Source organism: Rhopalosiphum padi, chromosome 3 (genome assembly GCF_020882245.1).
Source record: "Rhopalosiphum padi isolate XX-2018 chromosome 3, ASM2088224v1, whole genome shotgun sequence".
Taxonomy (NCBI): Eukaryota; Metazoa; Arthropoda; class Insecta; order Hemiptera; family Aphididae; genus Rhopalosiphum; species Rhopalosiphum padi.
Genome location: NC_083599.1, coordinates 57,199,806 through 57,218,820, shown reverse-complemented (window position 1 = coordinate 57,218,820; position 19,015 = coordinate 57,199,806). Strand labels below are relative to the sequence as shown.

At 27.5% G+C, this 19,015-nt stretch overlaps 1 protein-coding gene across 2 annotated transcripts in view; it reads left to right on the top strand.

The window, feature by feature from the left end:
* The first annotated feature begins 6,717 nt into the window (after nucleotides 1-6,717).
* The window catches only part of LOC132924626 (protein Teyrha-meyrha), a 132,439-nt gene continuing 120,141 nt past the window's right edge, over nucleotides 6,718-19,015 (top strand). The window contains exons 1-3 of one of the 2 annotated variants that reach the window (XM_060989039.1): nucleotides 6,718-7,244; nucleotides 9,544-9,651; nucleotides 17,478-18,108. In XM_060989039.1, coding sequence (XP_060845022.1) covers nucleotides 9,544-9,651; nucleotides 17,478-18,108 — 739 coding nt within the window. In that variant the 5' untranslated portion in view covers nucleotides 6,718-7,244. The remainder of the gene's footprint in view (nucleotides 7,245-9,543; nucleotides 9,652-17,477; nucleotides 18,109-19,015) is intronic. The other variant, XM_060989040.1, reaches the window with a different exon arrangement.

Here is a 19,015-nt window from a genome sequence, read left to right as displayed (position 1 = left end):
GTAAACAGTTTTAAAATTATATTCTGTGTAATACCAGTATCTGGACTCTGGATTTTCTATATCATACGCACAGTTACACAGACATAACTCATACTGTAGGTTGTTTACGAATTACGTTTTATATTTAGTGCCATTCGCGGAAATGGTTATATTATGGTTATCGGTGTATAAATATAATTTTATACAATTCTGAAAAATGATCATTTAATATGGCCTATGGGCATGTAGCATATAGCGATTAGCGACTAGAAAACAGCTAAACGCCGTCAAGAAGTTCTCAGGTTAGAGGGGGGAAGGGGGTCCTGACCGTGGACACCAGTGTTGCTCTCGCCTTCTACCATTTGTTTCACTATCGTGTGACTGTGCCTGTCCCAATATAATAATATATTGGCCTCCTTGGCCCGGCCTGAAAAAAAGACCTGACGCCGCCACTGCTCGTCATTGTAAAAGGCACTGTTTTGGATCTGTTAATCAATTATTGAATACTTACGAAAAACGATTTTATACGAAGACGGACTGTCAGCCTATATTATTAAATATTTTTAATATGATTTATTTATACTGCTATTAATTATTTATTACCTATAGTAATTAAATAGATTGAATATATTTATGCTGAAAACATTTTACTCATTTTATGATTAATATTTAATTGTTAAAATAATATATAATAATATTATTGTTAACTTTTGTGTAAATGCAGACATATCGTAAAATGGTAAAATAGATTCGTGGTATTAACAGTCGATAGCCGATAGTTTAAAATTAATTTTAATATTTTGAAAATATTATTGTGTATATTAATAATTATAATATAATATGTAAAAGTTTCAAGTTCTCAGTGCTCTCACGAATAATATTTATTAAATTACAACAAAATAATTAAAATTGTTATTATTCGCTTAATTAATATCCAGCTTTGTTAAAATTAAATCTACAATCGTCTGTAATAAAAGAAAATTGTAATTATATATTTAAAAAAATGTTGGGCTATAAGAAATATTTATGAAGAATCTTATACAAATTTTATACATTTTTAACTTTAAAATAATTTGCAAATGTTCGTGATTTTGACGAATTTTCTCAAAACTTGAATTGTAAATTAAATACTCGCGACGAAAAATCTTGTACATTGATTTTAAAATAACTATAAAAAACATTATGCATGGGATTTTGTATTAAATTTAAATAAACAATACATTTTTAATCTAGCCTCAATATTTTTATCAACACTTCGAAAAAAATAAATATATAATTCGAAAACACTACAGAAAGCCTAAGTTAATTTTAATACAATAGAAAAGGAATAGTTTCATATTGTATAAGCAGTAAAAAATATATTCACTCACTACATTTTTGGTCACAAAATGTTAAGAACTGGTTGATTCTGTCCAACCCGTTTTATATAATCGAGTATAATGAAGATTGAAAGGAAAGTTTTTGAAGCAATGCAACACTTTACACTATGCCTTGGATTATAGTGTAGCAGAAGATTGCAACATGTATTGATAAATAGCTTTCGATCTAAGTCGTTTTAAACAAATCGAAAGTCTAGAAGAACAAATCAAGAAAATAACAGAAATATAGCGAAAAATAATCTAACTATTATATTTAATAACTCGTCGTAAAAACTTACCTGTAAAAATATATTTAAAATTTAAATCAATTTAAAACTTCAGGAGTCGTATTGCTGAAAATGAATTTATTAGTTATTACACAGATTACAATGCATTTTTTACTAAAAATGTTTAGTATTTTTTTTTTGTTATTCAAAAAGTTATAACTGTACAAAGTTTTAACATTCAATTGCTGATATTTAAATATTTAATATAATGAATAAATTTATAAAATATTTAGACTAACTTCTTGGAAAAAGTATATAATTTTAGGTTAAGTCAGAATAAGCTTGAAAATATAATAATAGAAGATCCCACATAAGTTTTTGTTATTGTAGTAATTTAAAAATATTATAAATACATATATAGGCACGATTTTTATAAGCGTTTGAAGTTCAAATTTTAAAAGAATTTGATTAAATCACGAACATTTTTAAGTACCTAATTTTGTTGTTAAAAATGTATACAATTTTAATTTATTAAAGTAATTCTACATTATTTTTTTATTTTTAATTGCACTTAAAACGCTGACATTAGTTAACTATTTTCAAACTACTGTAATAATTTATTCAACTGATGAATTTTAAGTTCTGAGTAGAACGATGAATGATGTAGTGATATTACAGTGATATATAATCTATACAGTATACACACAATATGAGCGGATAACCTATCAGCAAATCGGAAATCTTTAGAACTGCTTATTATTATAAAATAACAAAAAAAAGTGATATTTTTTCAAATTTTGTAAAATAAGTATAAAATATTGAAAAATATATGTAGATATTATTTTGATACTTATTTCATATTTGTAATATAAATATAAGATATCATCTGAACATATTAACCCGTTTAGATTGATGTTATTTATCGTTTATTATAATATGATATTTTAATTTCTAGAATGTGATTACACTGGTCCGAAGTTTACTGTTGGTACCACGAATTCAAATGTATTGTATTTTAATTCGTGGCTGACACTGGAAGAATAAAATCGTGGGTAGAAATTATAAAATTCAGTTAGTTGTAATATAATTTATACGTTATTTTTAATCATTTTTATATGTATTTTGATCTTGAAATCTTTAGTCTTCACTTTAGTTAGTTATTGAGTCAGTTACAAAAGTGTGTGTTGTGTGTAAAAATCCGATTGGGAATTTTTATTTTGCATTTGAATCTAATGAAAAAAGAAAGCAGAATTGTGCCGATAAGGTACGAGAAAAAAAGAAAAAATTAAATATTCGAGTTATGTTTTCTAAATCGAAGGTAAACATTTATTTATTTATTTACATTCTATACTTTTTCAACTTTAGTTTCCTGTGTCATATACTTGTACAATAGTCAATAATCAAATGCACTACCTACCTAAAAATGTAATTATTTAATTTAGTATTAAATACTTATCATAACATAAACAAGGGAGATACATTATATTAAAAACTGTCTTTTAATTTTAATTATTGTTTTTAGAAATTATATAAATACATTTATTTATTACAGCAACTGTGGGCTTTTGTAGTTACCTACTATAAGTAATACTGTTATGTTATAAAATCATATAGCATTTATACTTGCAATGTTTCCTTTTCTCTAGGTATATTGTATATTATAACTTATAAGCTTTTATATAAATATATATGTGAAGGTTCGCATTAATCGTACCTGAATGGTGTAGTTGTGTGGTATAATAACTATAATATACCTATTTTTTTTAAACATTGATAATTGTGGAGAAAAATAATAATTGTTTTTTCACAATTAAGACTGTAAAATATTATATAAATAGCTGGAAAATTTATAAAATGTATTTCTATAAACAATGTAGAAAATTAAATTATTTTATGAATACTAGGTATATCTACAAAATGTTAATATTTCTATTGCTTACAAAATAGTATTTTTTTAACATATTTTAAAATGTAACAAAATCAAACTTAAAGTTCAAGTAGAATTGATTAATATTTTATCTGATTAACCAAAATTATTATAGCTATTATACTATAGTAAGTAGTAACGTATTATATATTTTACTAATTTAGGGGAGAAACTAAACAAAATTTGAAATTTAAGCAAAATAATGAATTTGTTAAGGGGAGGTAGGGGAAGGGAAAGTTAAATTTGTGGTGCATTGTAAACCATATATTTGATTCATATTTCCCGAGCAAAAAAAAAAAAAAAAAATCCAAAATTATTCTGTTTTTCAGTTAAATATTTATATTAAATTTAATAACTATATTAGCTTCACATTTTTGATAAATATACTAATAAATATGTTTTGTACATTTATATACCTATGAGTACGAGCAGTACGACCAATCGAAATACAATAAATATAAAACTCTGCGTATACAAACGGAGAAAATATATAATAGATGAATTAAAATTATTTCATAATTATAAATTAATAAGTAGTTTATACGATCATGGATAGATTATTGTATTATATTTTATTTATTTTTTTATAAGCGTACCATTATATTTATATAATATTTGTTATTGCACATGTATAAATAAGTATTATTGCTGGTATGAACTTTATAAACATACTTTCATTGATTTAAATTACAGACGCGTTAATACAATTTTTTCGATTGATTAACAAATAATATAATTATAATTATACAGATTGTATTTGACATTTTAATACCAAGTTATTCGAAAAGTTGATCAGTATAACTTATACCAATCATAAATATTCTAAAGAGCATTTAATATCACTAAAAAAATATATACTGTGTATACATAATATTCAAATTCTAGTTAGAAAATATGCTCAAAAACTTGAAAACATGAAAAAACAAGCACTTAAAAATTCTAAAAATGCAAACATACAAAATAAGTTTTTAAATAAAATAAAAAAATATTAATTAATAATAAAAACAAAATGTTTGATAAAACTTTGTCAAGATCAGGTTTGTTTTTGTGATAACCACTTTTCAACAATTTTCAAGAATCCATCACTATGCTTTGTTTTTAAACTTTAATTTAAAAACTAACATTAAATTGAGTAGTAAGTATAAAAAGAAGAATTGCTTAAGATAGCTTTTTTTCGTTGTACTGTGATCATTATTGCTTTTGAAATTAAAAACGATAAGTACCTACCTACATATAAATAATAAATATGTATACTTATGTAGTTAGATAATAATGATTGGAAATCAATTTTCCAATCATAATTGTTCTTATTGAAGGCTGCAGAATGGCAACAAATTATTAATACATCGTCATAATATTATATATTGCATTGCCAGCCGTGATTGCAAGCTCGTAAATAAAAACATAGATGTAGACACGCAAATGACGGTTGTATAATATTAAATTTGTTTGTGCATGTGTATTATAGTATTAGATACAAAATATGTTTGCCTATTCGACATCATATGCCGATATCAGGCTGCAGGTACGTATTATTATACTTTATATAACTGTAGTTCCCAACATGAAGTGTTTAGTGTTTTGTCAGAAACATTTTGCTATAAAATTGTCACAATATTTATACGTTACTACTATATATTCATAGGAGCACTATAAAATAAAGCACTCCCTCTTCCACAAAAAAAAACTGAAGACTGCACTACGTTGAAAAATAAATTTTCATCTCTACAGTAAAATCGGTGGTCAAATAATCGATCGATTTTCAATAATTACAATATAATAACATGTTAAACATTATTTGTTAGTAGACAATGACACATGTAAAATCAAATAATTTTTAAATGCCTTTTATAAGTGTTATAACATTTCTAAGATAAGACTAATTATATTTTTATTACTATTATATAGGAACGTGTGACATAAAAATGACCACTGATCATGTCGATATTATTATTAGAGTTTTTTTTAACGAATTTCATAAATCTGAGAGATGAATAAAATTAATATGATTATCATTATGATTCTTATGTGTTCAAAAACTAATAATATGTTACCTATTTAAAAAAAAAAAATATACCTATACGAATGAAAATTGATATACAATTTAACATATTATATGATGTAAGATGTTTGAATATGTATAGTTCTTGTATATTTTGTATAATATTCAGACTTCTCGAGCGTGTAGCGAGAATATTTTTTTGCCATATGGGTTTATAGTTATTATACCATAAAAGTCTCAAGAAATTTCGGCATGGATCTGAGCTCCAATCCCCCCTTATTCCAAATCTCAAAGATTATTATTTGTGCATACGATGGGTAATTGATTCGTTTGCACAAATATAGGCATTGTCTATAAAACGAGGAAAACAAACACGCAACATCAAAAACGTGTTGGTTTTCGTTGCCAAGTAAAAGAAAAAAGGAGTAAGCTCAGAAATGAAAATCCACTGCGCCGCACACACGTGTACTAGTATACCGCATACCCGGTGTATCGGCTTAAAAATAAAAATACGGACGGCGCGCGGCGCAGGAATAACAACGTCGCCGTCTTCGTCGTCGACAGCTTCGGCCGCTCACCTGCGTACCACGGACAACGGCGGCGGCGGCGGTAATGCGCAAACCTCGCGCGGCGAATGCGAGAGCGCGTCGGCAGCTTGTGGGCGGGTGGACTCGACGGTGTGGGACTGGCCGGCGGACACTCCGGCACGGCCGCCCCCCGTTTCGGTTCGCGCGCGCATAACGCCTGGGCGAGCCGTCGCGACTGAACGATAATGCGCGTGCGTGCGTCAGTGTAGTGTATACACTACGTGATATAGCGACCGGTATAGTGGCCGCCGCCGCCGCCGTCCACCGTCTGCTTCTCCGTCTCGCTACACTCGTGTCCGCGTATCGCCGCGCCACAAGCGCTTTTCCGCTCGCCGACCGTCTCGCTCGCACACTACCACCGCCGCCCGTTTTACGCGCATACGCACACGCGTCTACTCATACTACTACTACTACTACTACTACAGTACTACTACAGTACTACTTACTGCTCACCACTACTACAACAACTACTACTACTACTACTACTACTACTACTACTACTACTACTACTAATACTACTTATACTTATACTACTACTACTACTACTACTACTACTACTACTACTACTACTGCTCCTGCTGCTGCCGCCGCCGCCACCGCCGCCGCTGCTTACTACTACTACGAAGACGACGACGATTCATTTCCGCGCGCGCGTTTCGTGATAACGCGACGACGACCGCCGTCGCCGCCGCCGGCTATGCACTCAGTACGCGTTTGATATCCGTCCCCGGTGCAACTGCAGCCGTTCCGTGTTCTCCACACGTGACCACGCGTTCCCGGCTCGGCCGTGCGCACAATAATATTGTACACTTCAATAATATCAATATTAATATTTAATAATAAAAATAATTACTACAACACATGCGAACCGTCATACATCGGTCCAGTGCCTTGTCGCTTGGTTTATTTTTTAAAAAGAAAAAAATTACCGCCATCGACAAAACGGACGACACCGTAAAAAAATCACGCGGCAGTGATATTATCATTTTATTTTTATTAGCGTTATTTATTAATATTATTATTATTATTTTTTAATTAAAATTTTTATCTGATCGCGATTTTCCTGACGGGAAATCCCGAAACGGCTACACGCTGCAGCCGTTGTCGCCGCCGACGTCGCCTACACCGCCTTCACCATTTCAGCGTAGTAATTCACACGCCAAGGTAAAAAATCAAAAAAAAAATGGGTTAAAATTTTTTAAATTTTTTAAGCATGATCATTTTCTGTGTTATATTTATTTTATCAATATTATAATAAGATTATGATAATATTTCATGATTGGAATGAGCATTAAGCATTTAAATATCAATTTTAAAGAAATTAAAGTAAATTACGTTCGATTTAGAGAACATTTCTTCGCATTTATTATTCTCATTAACAATATATTAAAAGTTAATACTTTCTTTACAGTACTAAATCACATTATCCTTTTAAGTATGAATGTTTTTTTCGTATTTTTAGTTATTTGGTACCTGCAATAAAACAATACTTCTTTTATTTTGTTTGTTAATAATAATATTACCAATAGTTTACTGTTTTATTGAGGTGATAAATATGCTAGAAGCTAATTAGTGATTCAGTAGCCAAAATATTGTTAGTAAAATACATCGATATTGATAAATTTGTGTATAATAATCGTAACCTAACCTAACATATTAAATAATTAAATAATTGCAATCGCATTTGTTAAAAAAAGATTATATTGTACATAATAATTGTAAAATTAAACAATTACATATTTCTGTAATTGATTAAAATTAACATGGCATTTTTATTTTAAACTAAACTATTCTCACATTGGTAAAAAAAAAGTTTTTGGTCCATTTATAAGACTAAATTGTGGAGAAACATAAAAATAACATTTAAATAAGTAATTAGTCACAATACTATTAATATGTAATACATAATGTGTTATAAATATATAATGCTTAACACTTTATCTAAATCTTTTTTAGTAGGAATATGGCTTATAATAATTTTTATCAATATTTTGATATAATACATTATATATTTAAATATAATGAATTTATGCAACATAAATTATTTTGTTATTTACTAACACAATTGGTAACCACATAATTTAAACCTACTTGACAAAATAGAAGATTACAACCTTTTTATTGAAATATTTTAACATGATTTTTTTAAATTAAAAAAATGAAATACATTTTTCGACTGAGTTCTACTTCATTATTTATAATAATTTTTTTAAAATTTTTATATAATTTTCAAGTTATTTATTATTAATAAATATATGTACGAAACAAATTGTCTTATTACTATAAGTAGGTAGGTCCTTCTTTATTTAACGTATTAATTTGTAACAACCATAATAATACAATTATCCGTGTAGGTACAAATTAAATGTATACTTAAATGTTTATTTAATGTTAAATTGAATAAACCCGTTTTTAATTGTAAAACATATTATACATTTTTCAATATCTAGAATTCATTAATTAGGAATATAATTAATATAAACATTTTCGTGTATACAGTCTTATGAACATAATTAAAAAATTAAATGTATTAAGTTTTGAAATATTGTTTATGATTTAAGATTACAAATTTGATTTTTTGATATTAATGGTAGGTACCTACACTTGAATTAAGTTCTAATTTTGATCACTAAGCCGAGAATACAGCTTCTAGGCCCTTCGAGTAAAAGTAGATATACCTACATATATATACCTACTGTATTTATAGTTCGTTAAGAGAATCAGAATTAACATCCAAATAATCAGATGCATAATGGAAGTGTCTAATTGACCATTTAACGAGTTATTTAGAAAACATGAATAATTAGCGTTATTGCATCTATATTTTATATAGTTAGATAAGGTAATACGCGTACATAGATTAAAGTTGATGTCAAGTTTAAGACGTTGATAAATATAAAATTACATCCAAGTAATGAATTATCAAACTACGTTACAAAATATATAATACTTTGGAATAATGAAAATACTAGATTCTGATCCAGAAATAATGACCCTGAAATATTTGTACACCTTGAAAAACATAACTTCCGTTTTTGGAATTAGAGCACTGAAAAAATACACATGATGTATTTATGAGTCAATGAAACCATAAACTGAAATTTAACTACCATACATCTATGTATTGTTGATATGCTTTTGCTTTTTTCTGTATTTTTTTCCATAAATCCTTTATATAATTGTGCAATGTGTATACTTTACCATTCAAGGAACAAATAATGTGAATTGCTGTTTATTATGGTATAATAGTTGACGAGTCATAGCACTATTCTCGTTATACTATAACTTATTTATAATTTAATTTTTTTATGATTTTTTTAACTTCTTAGACATTTATATTTTTAAGATGATTATTTTTGTTTTCAGATTTTTATATATACATTTGAATTTTTATGAGATTATGATCATCTATAAAAATTATAATGTTTTTAATACTAAATTAATACTTTAATATTATTTTTAGATGGAGCATTCACCATATTCGCAAAGTCCGAGTCCGTCATCGTCATTGGTAAACTTTCCAACACCTACAAACTTACCAGATATCAGATTACACAGACCATTTAGTCAGGTAAATATTATATAATGTACACTATAAACTAATTAATGATAACGGGAGTTCTTAAGTAATAATTTTTAATTTGTATAATATAACTAAATTACAACACTACATAAGTGTACATAATATAGCTTATCTTTACTTTGAAGCTTAACAAATGGGAATATTACCACTCTAAAATAAGTACTTAAGAACTTCTCGAGTTCTAAATCGATTTAAAAATTATGTAATGTATTGATAACTAGTTAGATGTCAAATATAAGCATAATAAAACATATTAATAAGACAAAAAAGAAGTACCTATTTTGTTTAATGTCAATAATGACATTATAATAATCATATAATAATGACACAAAAAAATAAACATTTAAAATTAAAAAAGAAAAAAACCGAACTAGATAAAATGATGCGATTATTATTTTCGTTTTACAAATTTAAAATAGCGCAGTTCACTATGTTTTATTACGAAGTTATTTTAATATTATAATACTATACGTTTTACAAAGATAATTTATGATTTTACAACTACACATTCGAAACACGGTTTCGTATAGATAACTGTGATTAGGAATCAATATAAAATAACATAGGTATTAAGAACTATTTTTATGTACAATTAAGATATAATAAAATAAAGCATATTAATAACATATGATAAGCTACCGTATTTTACCGTTTTTCATTTAACTAACACATGAAAACAAATAACTCACTCATATATTGTATGCTATATCATTTATTGTTAATAATTTGTAATATTGATTAGGTTAATCGAAATCCTAATTTATCTTTACTAATGAAAACAAATATTCCATGATCATTAAAGTTATTTCAACATTAACTTAAAATATTCTTTTAATCAAATTATTCATGGTATTAAAATCGAAGAACTTACTTGAATAACTAATTGGTTTAAAGCAACTTTTTATTCTTATAGTATTATTTTATATAATATTTATATAATTTTGTGTATGAATTATAATTTTTTTTAAATTAATTTGAACAAATACATGACCTGATGACCGTGTCAAGGTTTTTTGGAGAAAAATAGGTATGTACCTAATAATACCGTCAATAACTTCTCAAGTACTAAGATATTAGATACCTACCTAAATGTTGTTCAACTCGTCAAATCACTATAATTAATAGGATCTTAACCATTGATAAGATAAATTAATAAAATAAAAAAATATTTTATTTTATGCTATTAAACTACTTACTTTTTATGAACATGTAAATATTCTATTTGTTTTAATTTATATTCATAATAAGAAAATATTATTAATGTTTGATGAATAGAATGTATTTAGCCATCTATAGGTACTTAATTTTACAAAAATAGTATAATGCATATAAGTGGATACATAATATAAAGTATACATTAAATATTATGAAACATTTTAAATTAGTGTACAGGATAAAAAGTATTTAAATAATGAATGGTGTTAAAATCAATCATTATATAATTAGATAGCGATTTGTTACAAATATAATCAAATACGTGTAATATAATATAATGCAACTATTTTGTGTACTAACAACGATAACAATTAATATTTAAAAACCATAATATATAATTAAATATAACGAGTATTATAAAATTGTTAGGTATCATGACTCACGCTAAGTTAATAAATTAATTTTATGTGAAAATAATTTTTTTATTTAACAAATTATGACATAATATCTATAAAACTATTAAGCTTACTGAAACTTTGAGACAACCCTCTTAGGTATTCAGTAAACTGCTGTACAAATCCACAAGGATTTATCCATTTACACAAGGCTACAAACATGTGCATGCATGTTTTATGTAAACATTTGTGTTATTTCCATACAAATAGTATTTGGTTTGGTATGTGGCCATTTGTTCTGGCATTTTTATCTTGTCGACAATCCGTAAATCTTTCTAAAACTCCGTTCACTTTCGCCGTTGTTATCACTGGCACAACATCTTCCTTCTCGTTATTCTGCACAATATTCGCGGTAATCAATCTTGTCCACTGCATATGACCCGCCACCCTATTTTTCGTTCAAGTAAAGCAACTACGAGCGTTGATCGTTTCCTTGAAATAGGAAATACTGAAATACAGTATTGAAACACTGTAGGTATTGACACTACAGTGTGGCGTATTTGTTCTTTATCAACTATATATATATATTAGTTAAAAACTAATAGCCATGTAAAGTAGTAGGTGGATGTACGTGTTTTATGCCAACTAAATTATATTAAGAATTAACATAAATTATCACTTGAATATTATACTAATAAATTACGGTATGCTTGTTTGACATCATGATGGTGTCATTAAGTTAATTACATTTTGTATTACTTATAATAATAGTATTTTTATTTAAATTTACAATACACAATAATTGTTTTCGTTTTTGATTACAATATTTATTGATAAATTACGTTATAAATGAATAATGGAAATAATACTTTATAGATTTTATAAGGTTGAATTAGTGTCGATAAATCGTGTAGGTAAAATTAAATGTTATCTTTATAATTTAATATCATTGTAATAAATTTGTAGTTGATTAATAAAACGCTTGAATAAAACACAGCTTGTCCACATAATTATAGAAGATAGTTTTGTGGCTGATGGTCAGAATGAAAAAATCAAGTAATAAAATTGTATATGCAATGATAGAATTTAAATTTCAAATGTTCATAGTAATGAATTGATACTTCAGTAGAAGTTATATCAAAAATATTACAATGCATATTGGTATAAATTATGTATTAATACTAAAAAGTAAAAGTTAAATCCAATTCCGAATATGTGTGTAAGTTAATTGCGATTATTAATGAACATAAGTATATAGACTATTATCTAAACTGTGCGATTTGACTATTTGGATATTTGATTTGTTTATTATGAGTATACTGAACTTATTAGTACCTACTGTTGAAATTAAGTGCATTAATTGAATTTTACTATGAGTATATAAATATAATATGTAGATATTAATATACAACAGTAAATATATAAAAATTGAATTGTTTTAATACAATCATATAATATATAATATAACTGTTTATGATTGATATACATATGCAATTAATTAAAAACTTTAAATCACAAATACACTTTTATTTTAGAATATAATTATTTTTAGTACGAACATTTGGTTTTTTTGTGTGAACATTTTGACTTTAATACAACTCTAGACACACAAACACCGAATGTGTACACTTATTTAATATTTAATATTATTATATTTAATTTAATTTAACTGGCTATTAAATAGTACATAATTTATTTATTTTATAATTTAATTAAGCGTGTGTTTTTTAGAAAACGATGTGCAGTTTAATATAAATAATAACAACTAAATACCACGTATAATTATTATAGTAGAAGAATCAGTTATGTTTGTCTTGGGTTAGATCAGAACCTAACGCTTAAATATAGAACATAGCAAAATATTGTTCATAGGTATAATTACATACCTACATAGTTTTTTTATTATTAGATGTACCCACAACAGCTTTAATCATTAGAGACAACAAAAAAGTGTTAGTTTAAATATTTAGATGTCAATTACATTTTACATTTAATTTTATATATTGTTATGGTACATTGGTACAAATTAGAAAGTTTGTGATATTTGAATAACTTGATTGTAGCGATAGGGACCATACTGAGAATTACTTGGAGGTTGCTAGCGAGGATTACGGCATTTAATTAATATGTATCTTACCATGTTCGCCACAGGTGTTACTGATAGTTGGATTTTTGCTTGACATAATATAATGGTATGCGAGTTTGTGTATTCTACTCTGAGTTGATTATTGTTTCTTGCTTTCTAGCGAGGTCGTTTTAAAAAGACCAAGGGATGAATGAACTTTTGATATGGTTTAGTTTGATATATAGTTTTAATCACTTTTTTTACCAAAAGTCGAGAGTATATTATTTTTAAATTTTTTTTAACGTCTTGATAAGATAAGTAAATATAAGGGTAGCTGTGTAGAAATCATGGGCGAGTGTTTAGCAGATTAATCAGCTTTATAATTTCCAGCAATATTGCTGTTTCCTGCTGGAATCTACAAAAAAAAGAAATATTATTTTGATTTACCTATATAACATTTATTATGGATATTACTTATTTTAATATAGATTGGGTGTTAAGTATTTTGAATACTGGTCGATGCACCTAAGGAGTCGCTGAGTTAATATGGTTAGATAGTTTTTTACTAATTTAATTGTATATTTGAATACTTTTATTATTACTATACTACTTTTGTAGTTTACATGGTGTCTCGTGAGGATTTACCCATTGAAATATCACCTGAAATAATGTAGATATCATAATTCTGGATTTTTAATAAAATTAACAGGGATAAGAACTACAAATATTTCATGTTTTAATTTATTTTAATGTTTTGGTAAAAAAAATTAAAAAACATAAATTTTTTATTTAATTATTTTCAAAAAAAAATGAAGATAGCCATTTTGTAGAGTTAATTTTTTTGAAAATACTGAAGTTTCATTATTTTAATTTCATTAATCTCCTGATTTTTAATATTTTTTCTAGTTTCAAGAGAAACTGCGAATTATTTACGAGCACGCGGTCCACATATTTAATATAATGATACCACTATTGTATTAAATAATTCGTAGTTTTTTTCAAAACTCGAAAAAATATTAAAAATTAGGAAATTAATGAAATTAAAATGTTGAAACGTCAATATTTTCAGAAAAATGAATTCTACAATAATCTTCAATTTTTTTTTTTAATAATTAAGTAAAAAAATATATTTTTGAATTTTTTACCAAAACATTAAAATAAATAAAACATGAAATATTTGTAGTTCTTGTCCCAGTGAATCTTATTAATTATAAGATTTCCGTTATTTCAGGAGATATCGCAATGGGTAAATCCTCACAGGACACTGTATATTAAACATTTATATGATCATTTTAATATATGATTTCTGCTCCAATCGTTTAGTCTATTGTTGATATATCTGTAAAAATTTGAGTAGGATATGGTTTAAGCTATAATGTTATTGTTATACATTTTTGAACAATTAGATTTCTTAGGAAGTTGATTTAGTTCGAGATTTATTTTTAATCAAACGAATCAAGGTGAGGAAATACTAATTTCTGATGATATCCCATGTTCAACATTGAATTATTCATTTTAGACTTTTATAAATACATACATTTAAAAGGTGAAGAAATTCGTATCAGATAGTTTTTGCGATTTTGGCAACAAATGGTTTTCAGTTATTTTAAAATAAAATAGATGACTAATGATAATATGTCTGTCCAATAGTATATTTTAACTTGAAAATGTTGTGTTTCTTGGTAATTGCGTTAGAGTGAATTCCATATTATAATGTGTGGGATAAGGTTTTGTTATATTGAGTTTGGAGGTGCTTAAAGGACTATCCAAGGAACGTAATTTAATCAGGTGGTTTTTGTGTTAAATATTATTTCTAGCACCATTGATTATCGTATATATAAATAAATATTATTCAATATAAAATTATTTAGTATTTTGATAGTTTTATTATTTTTAATTGTGTGATTTTTTCATTCTAATTAAGATTTTCTTATCTTTTATTTTATTACTAATTACAATTTTGAATTCAGAATAAGAAGTCAGACTTTTTTACCAAGATTTTAACCTAATATAAATGTTTGTTTGTCATATCTTATAGAAAATGTTTTATGGCTATGTAATTATTGCTGCGACATAAGATTATAAAATAACCGGTGTAAAGAAGTGGAATAATAGGCTTTGATATTTGCTCAGTTATATCGTTAATTCGAATGACAATCAACCAGGGGTTTCATAAATTGTTGAACCTTATTGTTGAAACTATACTTCTTTGTATAAATTAGTTATTAATGAGTTTGATGTTTTTACTAGAAATATCTGATAGTGTAAAATATTGTGTATTGAGTCACTTAAATTACCTTTGGATCATATTTTAGTGTTGTATTTACATAGTTTTTGTGTTATTACAGGTTATCATGCAAAGTCATAGCTTTGGCAATTTTCAAAGCTGATCTATAGATTTTATTTATTTAAATCTAATTTTTTATACTCATATAGTTATTTGATGTGCTTCTATTTGTTCTATGGCGAGGAATTTTATTATTTTAAGGAACCAAATTAAATAGGGCTTAAATAATTGTTTGTTGTTTGTGCTTCTATATCTTTTTTTAAGAATATTAAATTATCTTCATTGTGCATTCTATTAAAATACTTAGACAATATTATTTGTAATATAATAACTGTATTATAAATTATTAAAGAATTTTTTAAATTGCCCAAAAATGGTGAGTGCGTGGATTTGTAATAATAAATAGCTAAATCAAAATATAATTGCTAAGTATTATGGCTACATTTTTTAATACAATAATTAATTTTAAGCTGATTGTTAACATACTTTTTGGTGACTAATTAAATTATTTAATTTTTTTTAAAGAAAAAAGATATTTAGTTAGACTAGTTAGATTATAAATTTTATTTACTTATATTTTAAGAGTTATAGCATAAAAAACTTTTACTAACCAAGAGCGAATATTTTAAGAATTTAAAATTATATGAGGTATTATACTTAAAATATGGTTCATAAATTCGATAAAAATAAATCATACAAGGTACTACGGTCTAGGAGTACGGTACCAATAAAGTATGAGGTTATACTGCATTATAGTAAATACAAAGTTTACAGTAATACAAGACCAGAAGGTATTTGATAGCTATGTTTATTCATAAATTATACTTAAAGAAAAATGAAACGATTTTGCTTTACCTATAACATTGTTAGTATTAGAATTAGATTCATGATACATTGCATGAACAAATACGTTGGATAGTTTCCAAAGTGAGTTTTGACTGCCAAGTTTATACATCATTACTTATATAATATATATGTACATATATACATATATATGTATATATTTATACAGAGTGCTGAGTGGATAATTCAATACTTAATAGTGAACACTCATTATTTATTAAGTGACGAGATGTATCAACAGGGTGGCCCACCGCGTTTCCCCATTTTCACATTTAGCTAACACAATATGCAAATTGGAAATCAAGCTAGACTACAGTGGTGCGTTCAAGATATTTTCATGCGATAGAATATTTATTAATTTAAATTCGATTAACTCGAAAGGTTACATTTTTCAACCACAAGTTGTAACAGTATAAACACAAAATACACAATACTACCTTAGAGGTCAAATGTATGTTATTAAAAACAAAATTTAATATACACTATCTACCTACAATTGAGAATAAATATTTAAGACGCGTATAGTTTTAATATATACTCAATTTTCATATGGCTATTACATATTATTACTAATTAGTTATTACGTTATGGTATTATCATCATAAGTCATAGTCGTTAACATTTTTAATACGAAATTTAACTTTTTATTTTTTTTAATGACTTCATATGGCATGTATTTGATAGCCCAGTGATATTATGCTAATAATACTAGCCCCAATGGATTAGGTTAGGTTGTAAGATCGTCCTCCGTAAATTCGAAGCTGGCCATCCTGTACATAATAATATAGACACGTATGAATTACGATAATTAATAGGTAAAAAATTGATTGACTTTATAGAAAAAAATTCTGTCGGAGACTGTGAATTCTAAATAAGAACGCTTCTTAAACATCAAAAGTAATTTGAGTGGCCTAATCGACAAACGTAATAAAAAAAAAAAAAAAAAAAATGAAGGGCAGTTAATAATTCCATGACTTAATATAACAATATGTAAATGTCATATAATATCACATGTATGGTGCCAGCCCCGTCACGATTACGTGTATATCTTTGTTATGTGTGTCGACAGATGCACGACCTCAAGCACCTACACATTCCGTTCAATATGAGGTTCATGGAGAACTACCCGGCGCTGCCCGCTCACCTGCTGCACCATCTACAGCCGCCGTTCTTGCATCCAGCGTTGGACCCGCGGCTATCATTTTCACCGGCGGGCGTGTTCCAACCGCTCGGCTCGCCGAGTCCGCACCACCAACATCCACACCACCAACATCACTCGCACCACGCGGCCGCCGCAGCCGCGGCCAGTCTCAAAGGGTTCACTTCGGCGTTCGCGCCCCCGTCCAAATGCTACAAGATGGACGACAAACAGACATCGCACGCCGAAGGAACTGCGCAACAACAGCAGTCGGGTTCACACCAACAACAGCATCATCAACAACAACAGCAGCAGCAACAACAACAGCAACAACAACAACAACAACAACAACAACAACAACAGCAACACCAGCAGCAACAACCGGTGCCGCCGTCGTTTCCGTATCCACCCAGGAGGAGTCCTTGTTCACCGGGAAACATGCCCGTATCACCGCCATCGTCCAATGCCGCCGCGACAATGCAACAGCAGCACAAGGACGAGTGCTCGGACAGAGACACACCGAGTTCCGGCGCGATTTCCGAAGACGGCAGGATGATCAGAAGTAAGTGCATTTATTATTATATAAGTTTTGTCGAAAAAAGTTTATACATAACCTCCGCATAACACGATTGCGCGCTTTTTATCTTACAAAACATACACAACACGACCGTGTTGAATTTTTTAGTTTTATATAATATTATATATACGTTTGATAAGACACAATGTCGATTGCGCCACAACAAATATTTTATATTGATATTGGTTTCGAAGAAATTCACAGTTATTGCCTTAAAATGTCAATAATTATTTACATACGCTATACTAATATACTTACATATTATAGTATAAAACGCATACATAAACGATGTTAAAAAAAATATTTAAAATTTTTAAAATTTTTATTAATTACACAAATATTGCTATTGTTTATATTTACTTATCCGTAGCTGCTATATAACATCCACTACAGATCGCAATAGTACTTGTATAGATACTATACTATACTATACAGGCGAAATTTCTAAAGTTATAATATTTCAACTATTTGCCAACAATATAAAATATTTATGTTCAATCGTATTGCACCGTGTAATCGCTAGTTATACCATCATGTGGTTGTCAGCCGCTGGTAGTTAAGTTCTTCGACGATAAATTATGTACAGCGCTGCGCGAGTATAACAGTTAATGGGTTTATATATTGTTTGTATAATAATTACGTGTAATATTATGACCAATGGGCATTTTGGATGCGTCTTTTTTTAAACTGATTATTGATTATTGCAGTAGTTCTGCAGTGTGATATATAGCATATGTCTTAAACGACTCCTGTTCCTTCTCCTTGATAATTATATCCACTGGGTGGGTTATTGTTGTTACAGTTATATGTATAGGTTAACGTTAACAATAATAATAATTAATAGGCACTTGGAGGGTGAACGATAACTCAGAAGTGAACGTAATATTATGCG